At 40.4% G+C, this 12897-nt stretch overlaps 1 protein-coding gene across 1 annotated transcript in view; it reads left to right on the top strand.

Annotated features, from left to right (window-relative positions):
* Positions 1-12897, top strand: part of KIF24 (kinesin family member 24) — a 74837-nt gene that overhangs the window by 19808 nt on the left and 42132 nt on the right. Inside the window, exon 4 of the mRNA XM_017892066.1 lies at positions 10251-10348. Within this exon, the coding sequence (XP_017747555.1) occupies positions 10251-10348 (98 nt within the window). The remainder of the gene's footprint in view (positions 1-10250; positions 10349-12897) is intronic.

Below are 12897 nucleotides of genomic sequence, written 5' to 3'. Positions count from 1 at the left end.
AAAAAAAAAAAAAAAAAAAAAAAAATTTAAAACTAGCCCAGCATGGTGGTGTGTACCTGTAGTCTTAGCTACTCAGAAGGCTGAGGTGGGAGGATCACTTGAGCCCAGGAGTTCTGCATTACAGTGCACTATGATTGCACCACTGCACTCCAGCCTGGGCAACAGAGGGAGGATCTGCTTCTAAAATAATACAAAAATAGAAAAACAAATAAATAATTAAGTAGTTGTCAACAGGACCAGTCACTGAATATATGCCCCAGAGTGACTATGAGATGTCACACAGTTGATTTCCATTCTTGCTTGCATCTCATAGTGTGAACTTCTCATCTGCTGAGTTTGAGACTTGGGTTTAATGATGGACAATATCTTTTTGGGCAGCAGGACCCACAGTTGCCAGCCATGTGCTTATTTTGATTCTCAGCTGTCTTGGGCTTATACTTAATTGGTGAAAATTGGGCTCTGAGCAGACCACTTTATACAGGGTAGACTGCAGTGGGTAAATATAATCCAAGGATTTGATTTCACATCTACCATATAAGGGTTTAAATAAAACACTGATAACTCAGACATGTAAATAATGTTCACTGCCTGCTAGAGTGATTATGAAGAGTTCAAGGAGAAAGTTGGTATTGAAAGGATCTTATTCCAAGCTGAAGGTACCTTGCAATAATTAGTCTCATAGAGAAACAGCAAACTCCACAGATGGAAAGAATCATCACTTAGGTACTCCTAAAATTGTGAAACAATTGTGAGTAATCTAAAACCAGATAATCCATCAGATGTTAAGTTTTACGAATATACAGTTTTTCTTACTCTAAATCTACTTCCCTAAACATTCATATTATATTTATTCTTTCTGTCTCTTGTTCTCTTGCCTCAAAACCGAGTGACTGGTAGAGAGAAAAAAAATGTGGTATGCTAGCAATTCACCTTAGTCAGCTGAGATCTTACATTAGTGGAATAAATCCTTTAATGCTGAAGTCAAATTTGTTAACACTTTCCCCCTCTTTCAAACTTGTATTGTTCTTCTTTTTCTTTGGTTACCAAAATTGCGTTTCACAGTGATATTCAGAGTAATCCACTGAGTGTTTCTATTGGTACTAAATTATTAGGCCACTGTAAAACCAACCCAATCACTTTAACAGCCTTATCGATTGCTGATCAATGCACGGTCTATTAGGTCTCAGTGGGAGATACTTATTTTGAAAATGGACTAAATGACCAATTAGTTGTAATGCTATCTAGTTCCATGGCTACTTATAGCCATCGTAATAGCCCTATCCAATCACTGTCTACCTAAGACTTCCTTAATGATGCCTCTGTCACAGTAATTCCCTCAAGGAGGCATCATCTTATCTTTTGTATTTTTCTGTTATCCCCAAACACAATAACCTTACTTTTTTGTCATTACCACTGGTCAATACTTATTGAATACCCATAGTTTCCATGGCACTTTCTCTGCTGTTTGAACTTTGGACCTTTGCTCTCATAGGTCCGAGTCCTTACCTGTCAATGCTATGATATAAAAATGTTGGGAGGACTTCTTTTTCTTTTTTCTTCCTCAAATATAAAGAAGAAAAGGTAGGTTTATAGCAAACTGGGTGCTAAATAAATATTGATCGTAGATTCTTTGGGTTTTATTTTAAGCATACTTAGAGATAATAGGTTTTTGTGTTTGTTTTATTAAATGTCCTTTCTTTTCAAATCTTGTTACTTAGTAAATATGATCATATACATGTAGTGTGCTATCCTACCAAACCGTTAAACTTTATATCAGTATAATGAGTGAAACAAGGAAACCATATTATTTCATTCTAGTCTTTTGAAATTGTCAATAAGTGAATACAAGTTTAATATGGAAGCTAATGCAGATGTCATATTACAAAGTGAGTAAGACTGGCCCACAAACACACAACGAAGCTGTGGACCAGTGGTTTTTGTCTGTCTGTTTGAGACAGGGTCTGTCTTCATCGCCGAGGCTGGAGTGCAGTGGTGTGATCCTGGCTCACTGCTACCTCCATCTCCTGAGCTCAAGTGATCCTCCCACCTCAGCCTCCTGAGTAGCTGGGACTACAGGTACATGCCACAATGCCTGGCTAATTTTTGTATTTTTTGTAGAGATGGGGTTTCATGATGTTACCCAGCTGGTCTCGAACTCCTGAGCTCAAGCATTCCACCTGCCTTAGCCTCCCAAAGTGTTGGGATTATAAGCGTGAGCCACTGCGCCTGGCCTGACCAATCTTATTTATAAATATGAATACAAAAGCCTACATAAGACATTAGCAAGTTAGTTTCAGTACTTTATACTGGCATGCAAGCATAATGCAAGTTCAGTATTAGGAAAGCTATTAACTGTGATAGGTACTATAAAAGCATCTGTTTAAACATGCAACAACCATACTTGATTATTAAAATACTATTGGTAAAATACAAATAGAAGGATAGTTGCTAAATATACACATACTCTTTTACTTAAAATCCTTTAAGACTCTTTCTTGCACTTACAATAAAATTTTTTAAGTTTTAACAAGACTCTACGTGGTCTGGCCTCTGCTTGCCTGTACAACCAATTTCTTAAATAAAGAAAAAATATAGACTGGGTGTGGTAACTCATGCCTAGCATCCCAGCATTTTGGGAGGCCAAAGCAGGGGGATCACTTGAACTCAGGGGTTCAAGACCAGCCTGGGCAACATGGTGAAACCCTGTCTCTATAAAATTTACAAAAATAATTAGGCCAGGCGCGATGTCTCATGCCTGTAATCCCAGCACTTTGGGAGGCCAAGGTGGGTGGGTCAGGAGGTCAGGAGATCAAGACCATCTTGGCTAACATGGTGAAACCCTGTCTCTACTAAAATACAAAAAATTAGCCAGGCGTGTTGGCGGGCGCCTGTAGTCCCAGCTACTCAGGAGGCTGAGGCAAGAGAATGGTGTAAACCTGGGAGATGGAGCTTGCAGTGAGCCGAGATTGCGCCACTGTACTCCAGACTGGGAGATACAGCGATACTCCGTCTCAAAAAAAAAAAAAAAAGAAAGAAAGAAATTAGCTGGTGGTCGGGCGCAGTGGCTCACCTGTAATCCCAGCACTTTGGGAGGAAGAGGGGGGTGGATCACTTGAAGTCAGGAGTTTAAGACCAGCCTAGCCAACATGGTGAAACTCCACCTTTTAAAAATACAAAAATTAGCTGGGCCTGGTGGCACACACCTGTAATCCCAGCTACTTGGGAGGCTGAGTCAGGAGAATCACTTGAACCTGGGAGACAGAGTTCACAGTGAGTTGAGATCGTGCCACTGCACTCCAGCCTTGGCAACAGAGTGAGACTCTGTCTCAAAAAAAAAAAAAAAAAAATTGCCAAGTGTGGTGACATGTGCCTATAGTCTCAGCTACTTGGGACGCTGAGGTGGGAGGTTCACTTGAGCCTGGGAGGTTGAGGCTATAGTGAGCCGTGATTGTGCCACTGCACTCCAACCTGGGTGACAGAGTAAGACTCTGTCTTAAAAAAATAAAAAATAAAGAAAAAGAGGCTGGGCATGATGGCTCATGCCTGTAATCCCAGCACTTTGGGAGGCCAAAGCAGGCAGATCACGAGGTCAGGAGATTGAGACCATCCTGGCTGGCAGTGAAACCCTGTCTCTACTAAAAATACAAAAAATTAGTTGGGCATGGTGGCGGGTGCCTGTAGTCCCGGCTACTTGGGAGGCTGAGGCAGGAGAATGGCGTGAACCTGGGAGATAGAGCTTGCAGTGAGCCAAGATTGCGCCACTGCACTCCAGCCTGGGCAACAGAGTGAGACTCCGTCTCAAAAAAAAGCAGAAAAAAGAAAAAGAAAAAGAAAAAAATACATATTAGAAAAAAAAAGATGATACTGAAATCTGAAATACATCAAAAAGTTAACAGTGGCTCACTTTGGGAGGCCATGGCAGGTGGATCATGAGGTCAGGAGATCGAGACCATCCTGGCTAACATGGTGAAACCCCGTCTCTACTAAAAATACAAAAAATTAGCCGGGCATAGTGGCGGGCACCTATAGTCCCAGCTACTTGGGAGGCTGAGGCAGGAGAATGGTGTGAACCTGGGAGGCAGAGCTTGCAGTGAGCCAGGATTGCACCACTGCACACCAGCCTTGGTGACAGAGCGAGATTCCGTCTCAAAAAAAAAAAAAAGTTAACAGGGGCTGAACAGCAAGATTTAAGGATAATTTTATTTTCTTCTCTATTCTCTATATTTTGTTCTCTATTTTAATTTTTGTTTTGTTTTATTTTGTTTTAATTTTTCTGAGACAGGATCTTGTTCTGTTGCCTAGGCTGGAGTGCAATGGCATGATTATGGCTCACTGCAGCCTCAACCTCCTGGGCTCAAGCAATCCTCCCACCTCAGCCTTCTGAAAAGTTGGGACCGCAGGCATATGCCACCACGCCCAGCTAATAAATATATATATTTTTTGTAGAGACAAAGTCTTGCTATGTTGCCCAGACTGGTCTCCAACTCCTGGGCTCAAGCACTCCTCCTGACTTGGCCTCCCAAAGTGCTGGGATTACAAACATGAGCCACTGCACCTGGCATGTATTGTAATTTTTAAAATATTCCATATTTGGCTGAGCTCAGCGACTCACACCTGTAATCCTAGTGCTTTGGGAGGCCAAGGCAGGCGGATTGCCTGAGCTCAGGAGTTTGAGACCAAATAAATAAATTCCATATTTAAAATTTTTTTCTTTTTTTTTTTTTGAGATGGGGTCTCGCTCTGTTGCTCAGGCTGGAGTGCAGTGGCGCGATCTCAGCTCACTGCAAGCTCTGCCTCCCGGGTTCACGCCATTCTCCTGCCTCAGCCTCCTGAGTAGCTGGGACTACAGGCGCCTGCCACCGCGCCTGGCTAATTTTTTGTATTTTTAGTAGAGACGGGGTTTCACCGTGGTCTCAATCTCCTGACCTTGTGATCCGCCCACCTCAGCCTCCCAAAGTGCTGGGATTTAAAACATTTTTCATAATCAGCTGTGTTACTTTTATATGAAAAAGTAAAATATTTGAATAAGATAGATTCACCTATTTCAAAATCAAAAGGTACAAAAGTGTAAAATAAAAGTGTCCCTTTAATCCTTTTTCCTCCATGAAGGCAAGTGGGGTTACCTGTTCTAAGTTTATCTTTCCAGAGATATCCTATAAATACATGTTACTTTTATTTTATTTTATTTTATTTTATTTATTTTTTGAGACAGGGTCTCATTCTGTTGCCCAGGCTGAAGTACAGTGGTGCAGCCATGGCACACTGCAGCCTCAACCTCCTGGGCTCAAGCAATCCTCCCACCTCAGCCTCCCGAGTAGCTGGGATTACAGGTATCACACCACCATGCCGGGCTAATTTTTATATTTTTTGTAAAGTCTGGGTTTCTCCATGTTGCCTCGGCTGGTCTCAAACTCCTGAATTCAGGTGATCCATCCCCTCAGGCTTTCAAGGTGCTGGGATTACAAGCTCCTGGCCCACATGTTACTTTTATAATCTGAAAAAAAACTTATTTAAAAAATAAACTGCACTTTGGGAGGCTGAGGCAGACGGATCACTTGGGGCCAGGAATTTGAGACCACCCTGGCTAACATAGCGAAACCCCATCTCTACTAAAAATACAAAAAATTAGCTGGGCGTGGTGGCTGTGTGCCTATAATCCCAGGTACTCGGGAGGCTGAGGCACAAGAATCACTTGAACCTGGGAGGAGGAGGTTGCAGTGAGCTAAGATCACACCACTACTCCAACCTGGGCGACAAAGGGAGACTCTGCCTCAAAATAAACAAACAAACAAACTGTGGAACTCTGATTCTGTCAAGGTTAGTGAGGTCAACATAGGTGTTACTTCAGCCTCACTGATAAAGTGAGCAAATGAAAGTGTGTGTGATGCAAAGGACGTTATGAATTGTGTATGTACGTTAACTATAATAATCTTGCATGTTTACATATCTTTCATGAAAGATATTTACAAAAGTACTAGGAAAACCAATATCTAAACCTTATGGGAAAGGAAGAAAGATACTAATTCCCTTAACAAGTGCTTTCTAAGGTCTTTACTCAAAAGCTAAAGTTATCCATGAGCACTTTTAGAAGGAGAGGCAGAATTGCCATATACTCGCTGTAACAAAAGCAAACAAAAAAAATGTATTCTCACTTTAGTTGTGAGTTTTTTTCTTTTTCTTTTTTTTTTTGAGAAATGCTGAATATATCCACATCTATAGGTAACTATATATTTAGTGGGTTTCTTCGCTTTTGATTTCATACTTAACTGTAAAAACCTATGGTGATATTTGAGCAACTAATTAATTTGTCTCCTTGCCTAGAGACCATATATGAGATAGATATAAATAGTGTTCATTAAAACCAGATTTTAGGCCATGCACAGTGGCTCACACCTGTAATCCCAGCACTTTGGTAGGCCGAGGCAGGCGGGTCACCTTCAGGAGTTCTGAGACCAGCCTGGTCAACATGGTGAAACCCTGTCTCTACTAACAATACAAAAAAATTAGCTGGGCGTGGTGGTGGGCACTGTAATCCCAGCTACTCAGGAGGCTGAGGCAGGAGAATCGCTTGAATCAGGGAGGGGGAGGTTGCAGTGAGCCAAAATCGTACCACTGCACTCCAACCTGGGCAGCAAAGTGAGACTCCGTCTCAAAAAAACAAAACAAAACAAAACAAAAACACCACATTTTAAAAATATGTTTATTATTGATCTTTTTAAGCTTAATCGAAAGTTTAATGACCTCTCTATGTACCTATCACCCAACTTCAGTAGTTATTAATATTTTAGTGTTCTTAAAATCTTATCACATTTTTCAAAGCACTAAAAGTTGACACATCTTTTTTATTCTTCAGATTCATTATTTTCTTACTTTGTAACTTTTTTTGTAACTTGTAGATTTAGATTTGTGTTCCCAATTTCTTCTTAGAGAATCTAACAAATTTCCATTCTAATGTAATTTAATGGTATATACAACAGAAACAAACTTGGGATAGAGTGACCCACAGTAAATTGGCCCAAGTCCAGTTTTCTGGATCTGTCCATACAGTTTTTTTTTTTGACTAGATATTTAGAGCTGGCCCAAAAAGAAGATAAGGCCTTATTTGTCATTCATGGTGTATGGACTGTCATTATGCTATATTCAGGCTTGAAATTATCAGGATTTCTTAAATATATAGTCTTATATATTAGATCAACTATATATATGTATATATGTGTATATATATGTTTATATGTATGTATATATGTATGTGTATGTATATGTATATGTATACACACACATACCATCTTGGTAGCCCACCTATATATATGTAAAAGAATATGTTATTCCGTGTTACTTTTATATGAAAAAGTAAAAATATCTGAATAGGATAGGTTCACCTATTTCGAAATCAAAAGGTACAAAAGTGTAAAATGCAAGTGTCCCTCCAATCCTGTTTCTTCCATGAAGGAAATTGGGGTTATCTATTCTAAGTGTATCTTTCCAGAGATATTCTATAAATACATGTTACTTTTTTTTTTTTTTTTTGAGACGGAGGAGTCTTGCTCTGTCGCCCAGGCTGGAATGCAGTGGCCGGATCTCAGCTCACTGCAAGCTCCGCCTCCCGGGTTTACACCATTCTCGTGCCTCAGCCTCCTGAGTAGCTGGGACTACAGGCGCCCGCCACCTCGCCCGGCTAGTTTTTTGTATTTTTTCAGTAGAGACGGGGTTTCACCGTGTTAGCCAGGATGGTCTCGATCTCCTGACCTTGTGATCCGCCCATCTCGGCCTCCCAAAGTGCTGGGATTAACATGTTACTTTTTAAAAAATTTTTTTATTTTTTGGGACAGCATCTCATCTGTGGCCCAGGCTGGAATGCAGTGGTGCAAATAATATATTAGAATATATATCAGCCAGCATGGTGGCTCACATCTGTAATCCCAGCACTTTGGGAGGCTGAGGCAGCACTTGAGGTCAGGAGTTCGAGACCAACCTGGCCAACATGGTGAGACCCCGTCTCTACTAAAAATACAAAAATTAGCTGGGCATGGTAGTATATGCCTGCAGTCCCAGCTACTTGGGAGGCTGAGCCAGGAGAGTGGCTTAAACCTGAGAGACAGAGGTTGCAGTGAGCCAAGATTATGCCTGCACTCCAGCCTGGGCAACAGAGCGAGACTCCATCTCAAAAAAATAAATCAATAAACAAAATATATATTATTATTATATATGTATAGTTGGGCTATATGTATATAAGAATATATATGTGTATATATTATATATGTGTGTGTATATATACAATATATACAAGCTACCAACATGATACAAGAATATATATTCATATGTATATTCATACATATATATATGTAGTTGTACCTACCAACATGGTAAGCCTCTAAATTATGGAAATAATTACAGCTACTGAATTAAAGCTTTTCAGACCCAATATAATGGGGTATTTTATCTCTCTTTTTCCAAATTACTGTGATTTTTCATTTGGAAGTTGTCTTGGACCCCTTTCTCTCCCCAGGTCCCCACCTCTAGTCAGTTATCAAATTTCTTCTCTATCCATCTCTTTATTTCCTTGGTTATCATCTAATTTAGAACCCTTTTTACCTCACCACTGAATTACTAGTGTCTCTGTTCTCAAACCATTCATAGTGCGAAGCCAGATAAATCTTCCAGTAAAGACTGAGATCGTCCTTCCTGCCTATAGTTTTTCCTTGTTTCCCCACTATTTACTGAATTAAATATGAACATTCTGCCCCCCAGTTAAGACTGGTGTCCCAAGATCCCTACAACACAGTCCTAACTCATTATTCTAGTATTCTGTCTGTTTTTTTTTTTTTTTTTTGAGATGGAGTTTTGCTCTTATTGCCCAGGCTGGAGTGCAATGGTGCCATCTCAACTCACTGCAACCTCTGCCTCCTGGGTTCCAGTGATTCTCCTGCCTCAGCCTCCCGAGTAGCTGGGATTATAGGCGCCTGCCACCACGCCTGGCTAATTTTTTTGTATTTTAAGTAGAGATGGGTTTCACCATGTTGGCCAGGCTGGTCTCAAACTCCTGACCTCAGGTGATCCACCTGCCTCGGCCTCCTGAAGTGCTGAGATTATAGGCGTGGAGCCACTGCGCCCAGCCTCTGTTTCACTTTTCTGCTTTCTGTGATACTATATTTCAATCACATTGAATCCTTGCTATTCCCTGAACATTAATTAATTAAACAGTTAATTCCTTGTGCTTTTCTGCTTTGACTCTGTTCATACTTCCCCTGTGCCTGGAATACCTTCCCTCCTTCCATCACTCCCTTTCAAACTCCTCCTCTTCCCCCATTGTTCATTCTCAGTATAGTCTTTTTCATAATCAGAGAGAATATGTTTTCCTTTGAAGTCCACACGTACTTTAAGATTCTTCTGTCTTCTAGTCATTTGCATACTTGTGTAGATTAAGATTTTTAGGAGATAAGATAGGGAAATGCTAGGGTAATGTCTGTATCCTTGGGCCCCTTCAAGTGCCTACTGCAATGTTTGTGCTACCAGCTGAGCAATAAATATTTATGGAATTAAAAGTTAAGCTGTGTAACCTACAGAATTGAGATCTTCCCGTAGAATTCCTCCAAAATTCTTTTTTTTAAAAAATGAAGTCTCGCTCTGTCGCCCAGGCTGGAGTGCAGTGGCGCGATCTCGGCTCACTGCAAGCTCCGCCTCCCGGGTTCCCCCCATTCTCCTGCCTCAGCCTCCTGAGTAGCTGGGACTACAGGCGCCCGCCACCACGCCTGGCTAATTTTTTGTATTTTTAGTAGAGACAGGGTTTCACCGTGTTAGCCAGGATGGTCTCAATCTCCTGACCTCGTGATCTGCCGGCCTCGGCCTCCCAAAATGCTGGGATTACAGGCGTGAGCCACCGCGCCCAGCCACAAATTCCTCAAAATTCTAAATATACTAGCCCTAGTTGGAATACGAGGATAATCCCCATAGAATTCACTTTCTGTCCTAGACCTAAGGAGGATTGGCTCACTCTTGTGTTTATCAATTTACTTCTCTTAAGAGAAAACAAAAATTGTGTGCCTTAGTTTTTACCTTGTAAGAACATGTCTACAGAGATCTCAAGAGGAGGCCCTGTCATTTAACAGTGATTGCTTATTTATATCTAAGTTTGATATGGTCAGTTACTATTATTTAAAGACATATTTTGGCATTTATCATCTGTTAACTGGAATAGTGATTAAGAAAATCCAGAATGTATCTTTTTCTATAAAATCAAATTTATTTTTCAGCATGTTTTTTATTTTGATGAAGTCTTTGGTGAAGCGTGCACCAATTGGGATGTATACATGAAGACTACTCACCCACTTATTCAGCATATTTTCAATGGGTACGATAATGATTATTTGCTTTTCTTGCTTTTTATTTTCTATTTTCTGTTAGGCCATATTTCTTTATAAATATCACATGCTTTTCAGTGCTTTTGACTTAAACATGAATTTGTGTGTTGAGCTAATGAATTTAGATTCTTCTGAAAACATGCAGTATCTCTATGGGATTTACCAAGGATTTAGAAATTTACAGTAAAATTTCCTTTTACCCTGATGATATTATTTCTCTGTGTCTAGTGGAAAAATATATTGTGATAGATAGTGAAAGGGTGTTAAAAAAAAAAAGAAAATTATAAACTGTTAACAATGTAATCCCATCAAAGTCCTCAGAAGAAAAAGGTTCAAGTGGTTGGAGTTAGTCTGAACTTTGATGATAGGAATTATGTATTCTGCCTATAGTTTAGTTAATTTTTTCTTTGGAATCAGATAAATAAGTGAATATCACTTATCATCTTTTCATAGATGTATTATTATTATTATTATTATTATTATTATTATTATTGTTTTTGAGATGGAGTCTCGCTCTGTCGCCCAGGCTGGAGTGCAGTGGCGCCATCTCGGCTTACTACAATCTCCGCCTCCCAGGTTCATGCCATTCTTCTGCTTCAGCCTCCCGAGTAGCTGAGACTACAGGTGACTTCCACCATGCCGGGCTAATTTTTTGTATTTTTAGTGGTGACGGGGTTTCAACATGTTAGCCAGGATGGTCTCGATCTCCTGACCTCATGATCCTTCCGCCTCGGCCTCCCACAGTGCTGGGATTATAGGCGTGAGCCACTGCTCCCAGCCTTATAGATGTAATTTTAAATTATTATTCACACTTAATAAACATTGAATGGGACAGGAATTATAGTAAGGGCCTCTGTTGCATATGTATTTAAAATATAGGCATGGGCCAGGCATGGTGGCTTGCACCTGTAATCCAAGCACTTTGGGAGGCCAAGACAGGAGGATAGCTTGAGCCCAAGAGTTTGAGACCAGGCTGGGCAACATAAGGAGACCCTGTCTCCACACACACCAAAAAATTTTTATTTTATTTTATTTATTTTATTTTTATTTTATTTATTTTTTTGAGACAGAGTCTCATTCTGTCACCTAGGCCAAAGTGCAGTGGTGCAATCTCAGCTCACTGCAACCTCTGCCTCTCGGGTTCAAACAATCCTCCCACCTCAGCCTCGTGAGTAGCTGGGACTGCAGGTTCCTGCCACCACTCCCAGCTAATATTTTTGTATTTTTTTAGAGGTGGGGTTTTGCCTTGTTACCCAGACTAGTCTTGAATTTCTGGGCTCAAGCAATCCTCCTGCTTCAGTCTCCCAAAGTGCTAGGATTATAGGTGTGAGCCACCATGCCTGGCTAATTTTTAAAATAAGCCAGGCATGGTGATGTGCACCTGGGGTCCCAGCTGCTTGGGAGGCTGAGGTGGGAGGATTGCTTGAGCCCAGGAGGTCAAGGCTGCAGGAGCAGTGATCATGCCACTGCACTCCAGCCTGGGCAACAGAGCTAGACCCTATCTCTGTCTGTCAGTCTGTCTGTCTATCCATCCATCCATCCTATCTATCTAATCCACCTACCTATCTAGCTGCCTACCTATCTGTCTACCTACCTATCTATTAAAATTGTAGGCATGTATGATAGAAAATGCCAAGTAGCCTGCTAGTGTTGCTGATTCCAGATAATTTTGACTGTTTTTTTAAAATAACTTTTTTTAAATTGAGGGATAATTTACATACAATAAGATGTACAGATCTTAAGTATTCAGAGTCAATAAGTTTTGATAGTTTTATATATGTGAGTAACAAATATCTGTAACTAGACATGAAACATTTTCATCACTCCAGAAAGTTCTCTTGTGTCCCTATTTAGTTAATCCTCCACCCTCACCCCCAGGTCTTAAGTAATCACTGACTTACTTTCTGTCAGTATAGATTAGTTTTATCTGTTCTACAATATCATAGAGATAGAATCATTATGCTTATATGCTTAGCATAATGTTTGCTTAGCATAATAGTGTTTTATATTAGTACATGTTGTTACATGTATCTGTGGTTTTCATTGATGAGTAATATTCCCTTCTATGAAATTATCACAGTTTGTTTTGTCCATTCTCCTGTAGACAGACATTTGCATTGTTTCCAGCTTTGGACTTTATGAATAAAGTATGAACATTCTTTTTTTTTTTTGAGATGGAGTTTCGCTCTTGTTGCCCAGGCTGGAGTGCAATGGTGCAATCTCAGCTCACCGCAACCTCTGCCTCCCGGGTTCAAGTGATTCTCCTGCCTCAGCCTCCCTAGTAGCTGGGATTTTAATCCCATGCCTGGCTAATTTTTTTATTTTTTAGTAGAGATGGGGTTTCTCCATGTTGGCCAGAACATTCTTATACAATTTTTTTTATGAGCATGTTTTCATTTGCTTTGGGTAAAAACCTAGAAATGAAATTGCTGGCTCGTAGGATAGGTTTATAGTTTGCAGTGAGCTGAGATCTGGCCACTGCACTCCAGCCTGGGTGACAGAGCGAGACTCCGTCTCAAAAAATAAATAAATAAATAAA

This window comes from Rhinopithecus bieti, unplaced genomic scaffold, assembly GCF_001698545.2.
Source record: "Rhinopithecus bieti isolate Rb0 unplaced genomic scaffold, ASM169854v2 scaffold_22042, whole genome shotgun sequence".
NCBI lineage: Eukaryota > Metazoa > Chordata > Mammalia > Primates > Cercopithecidae > Rhinopithecus > Rhinopithecus bieti.
The sequence above is the reverse complement of the archived record's forward strand: the minus strand, read 5'-3'. Positions and strand labels throughout refer to the sequence as shown.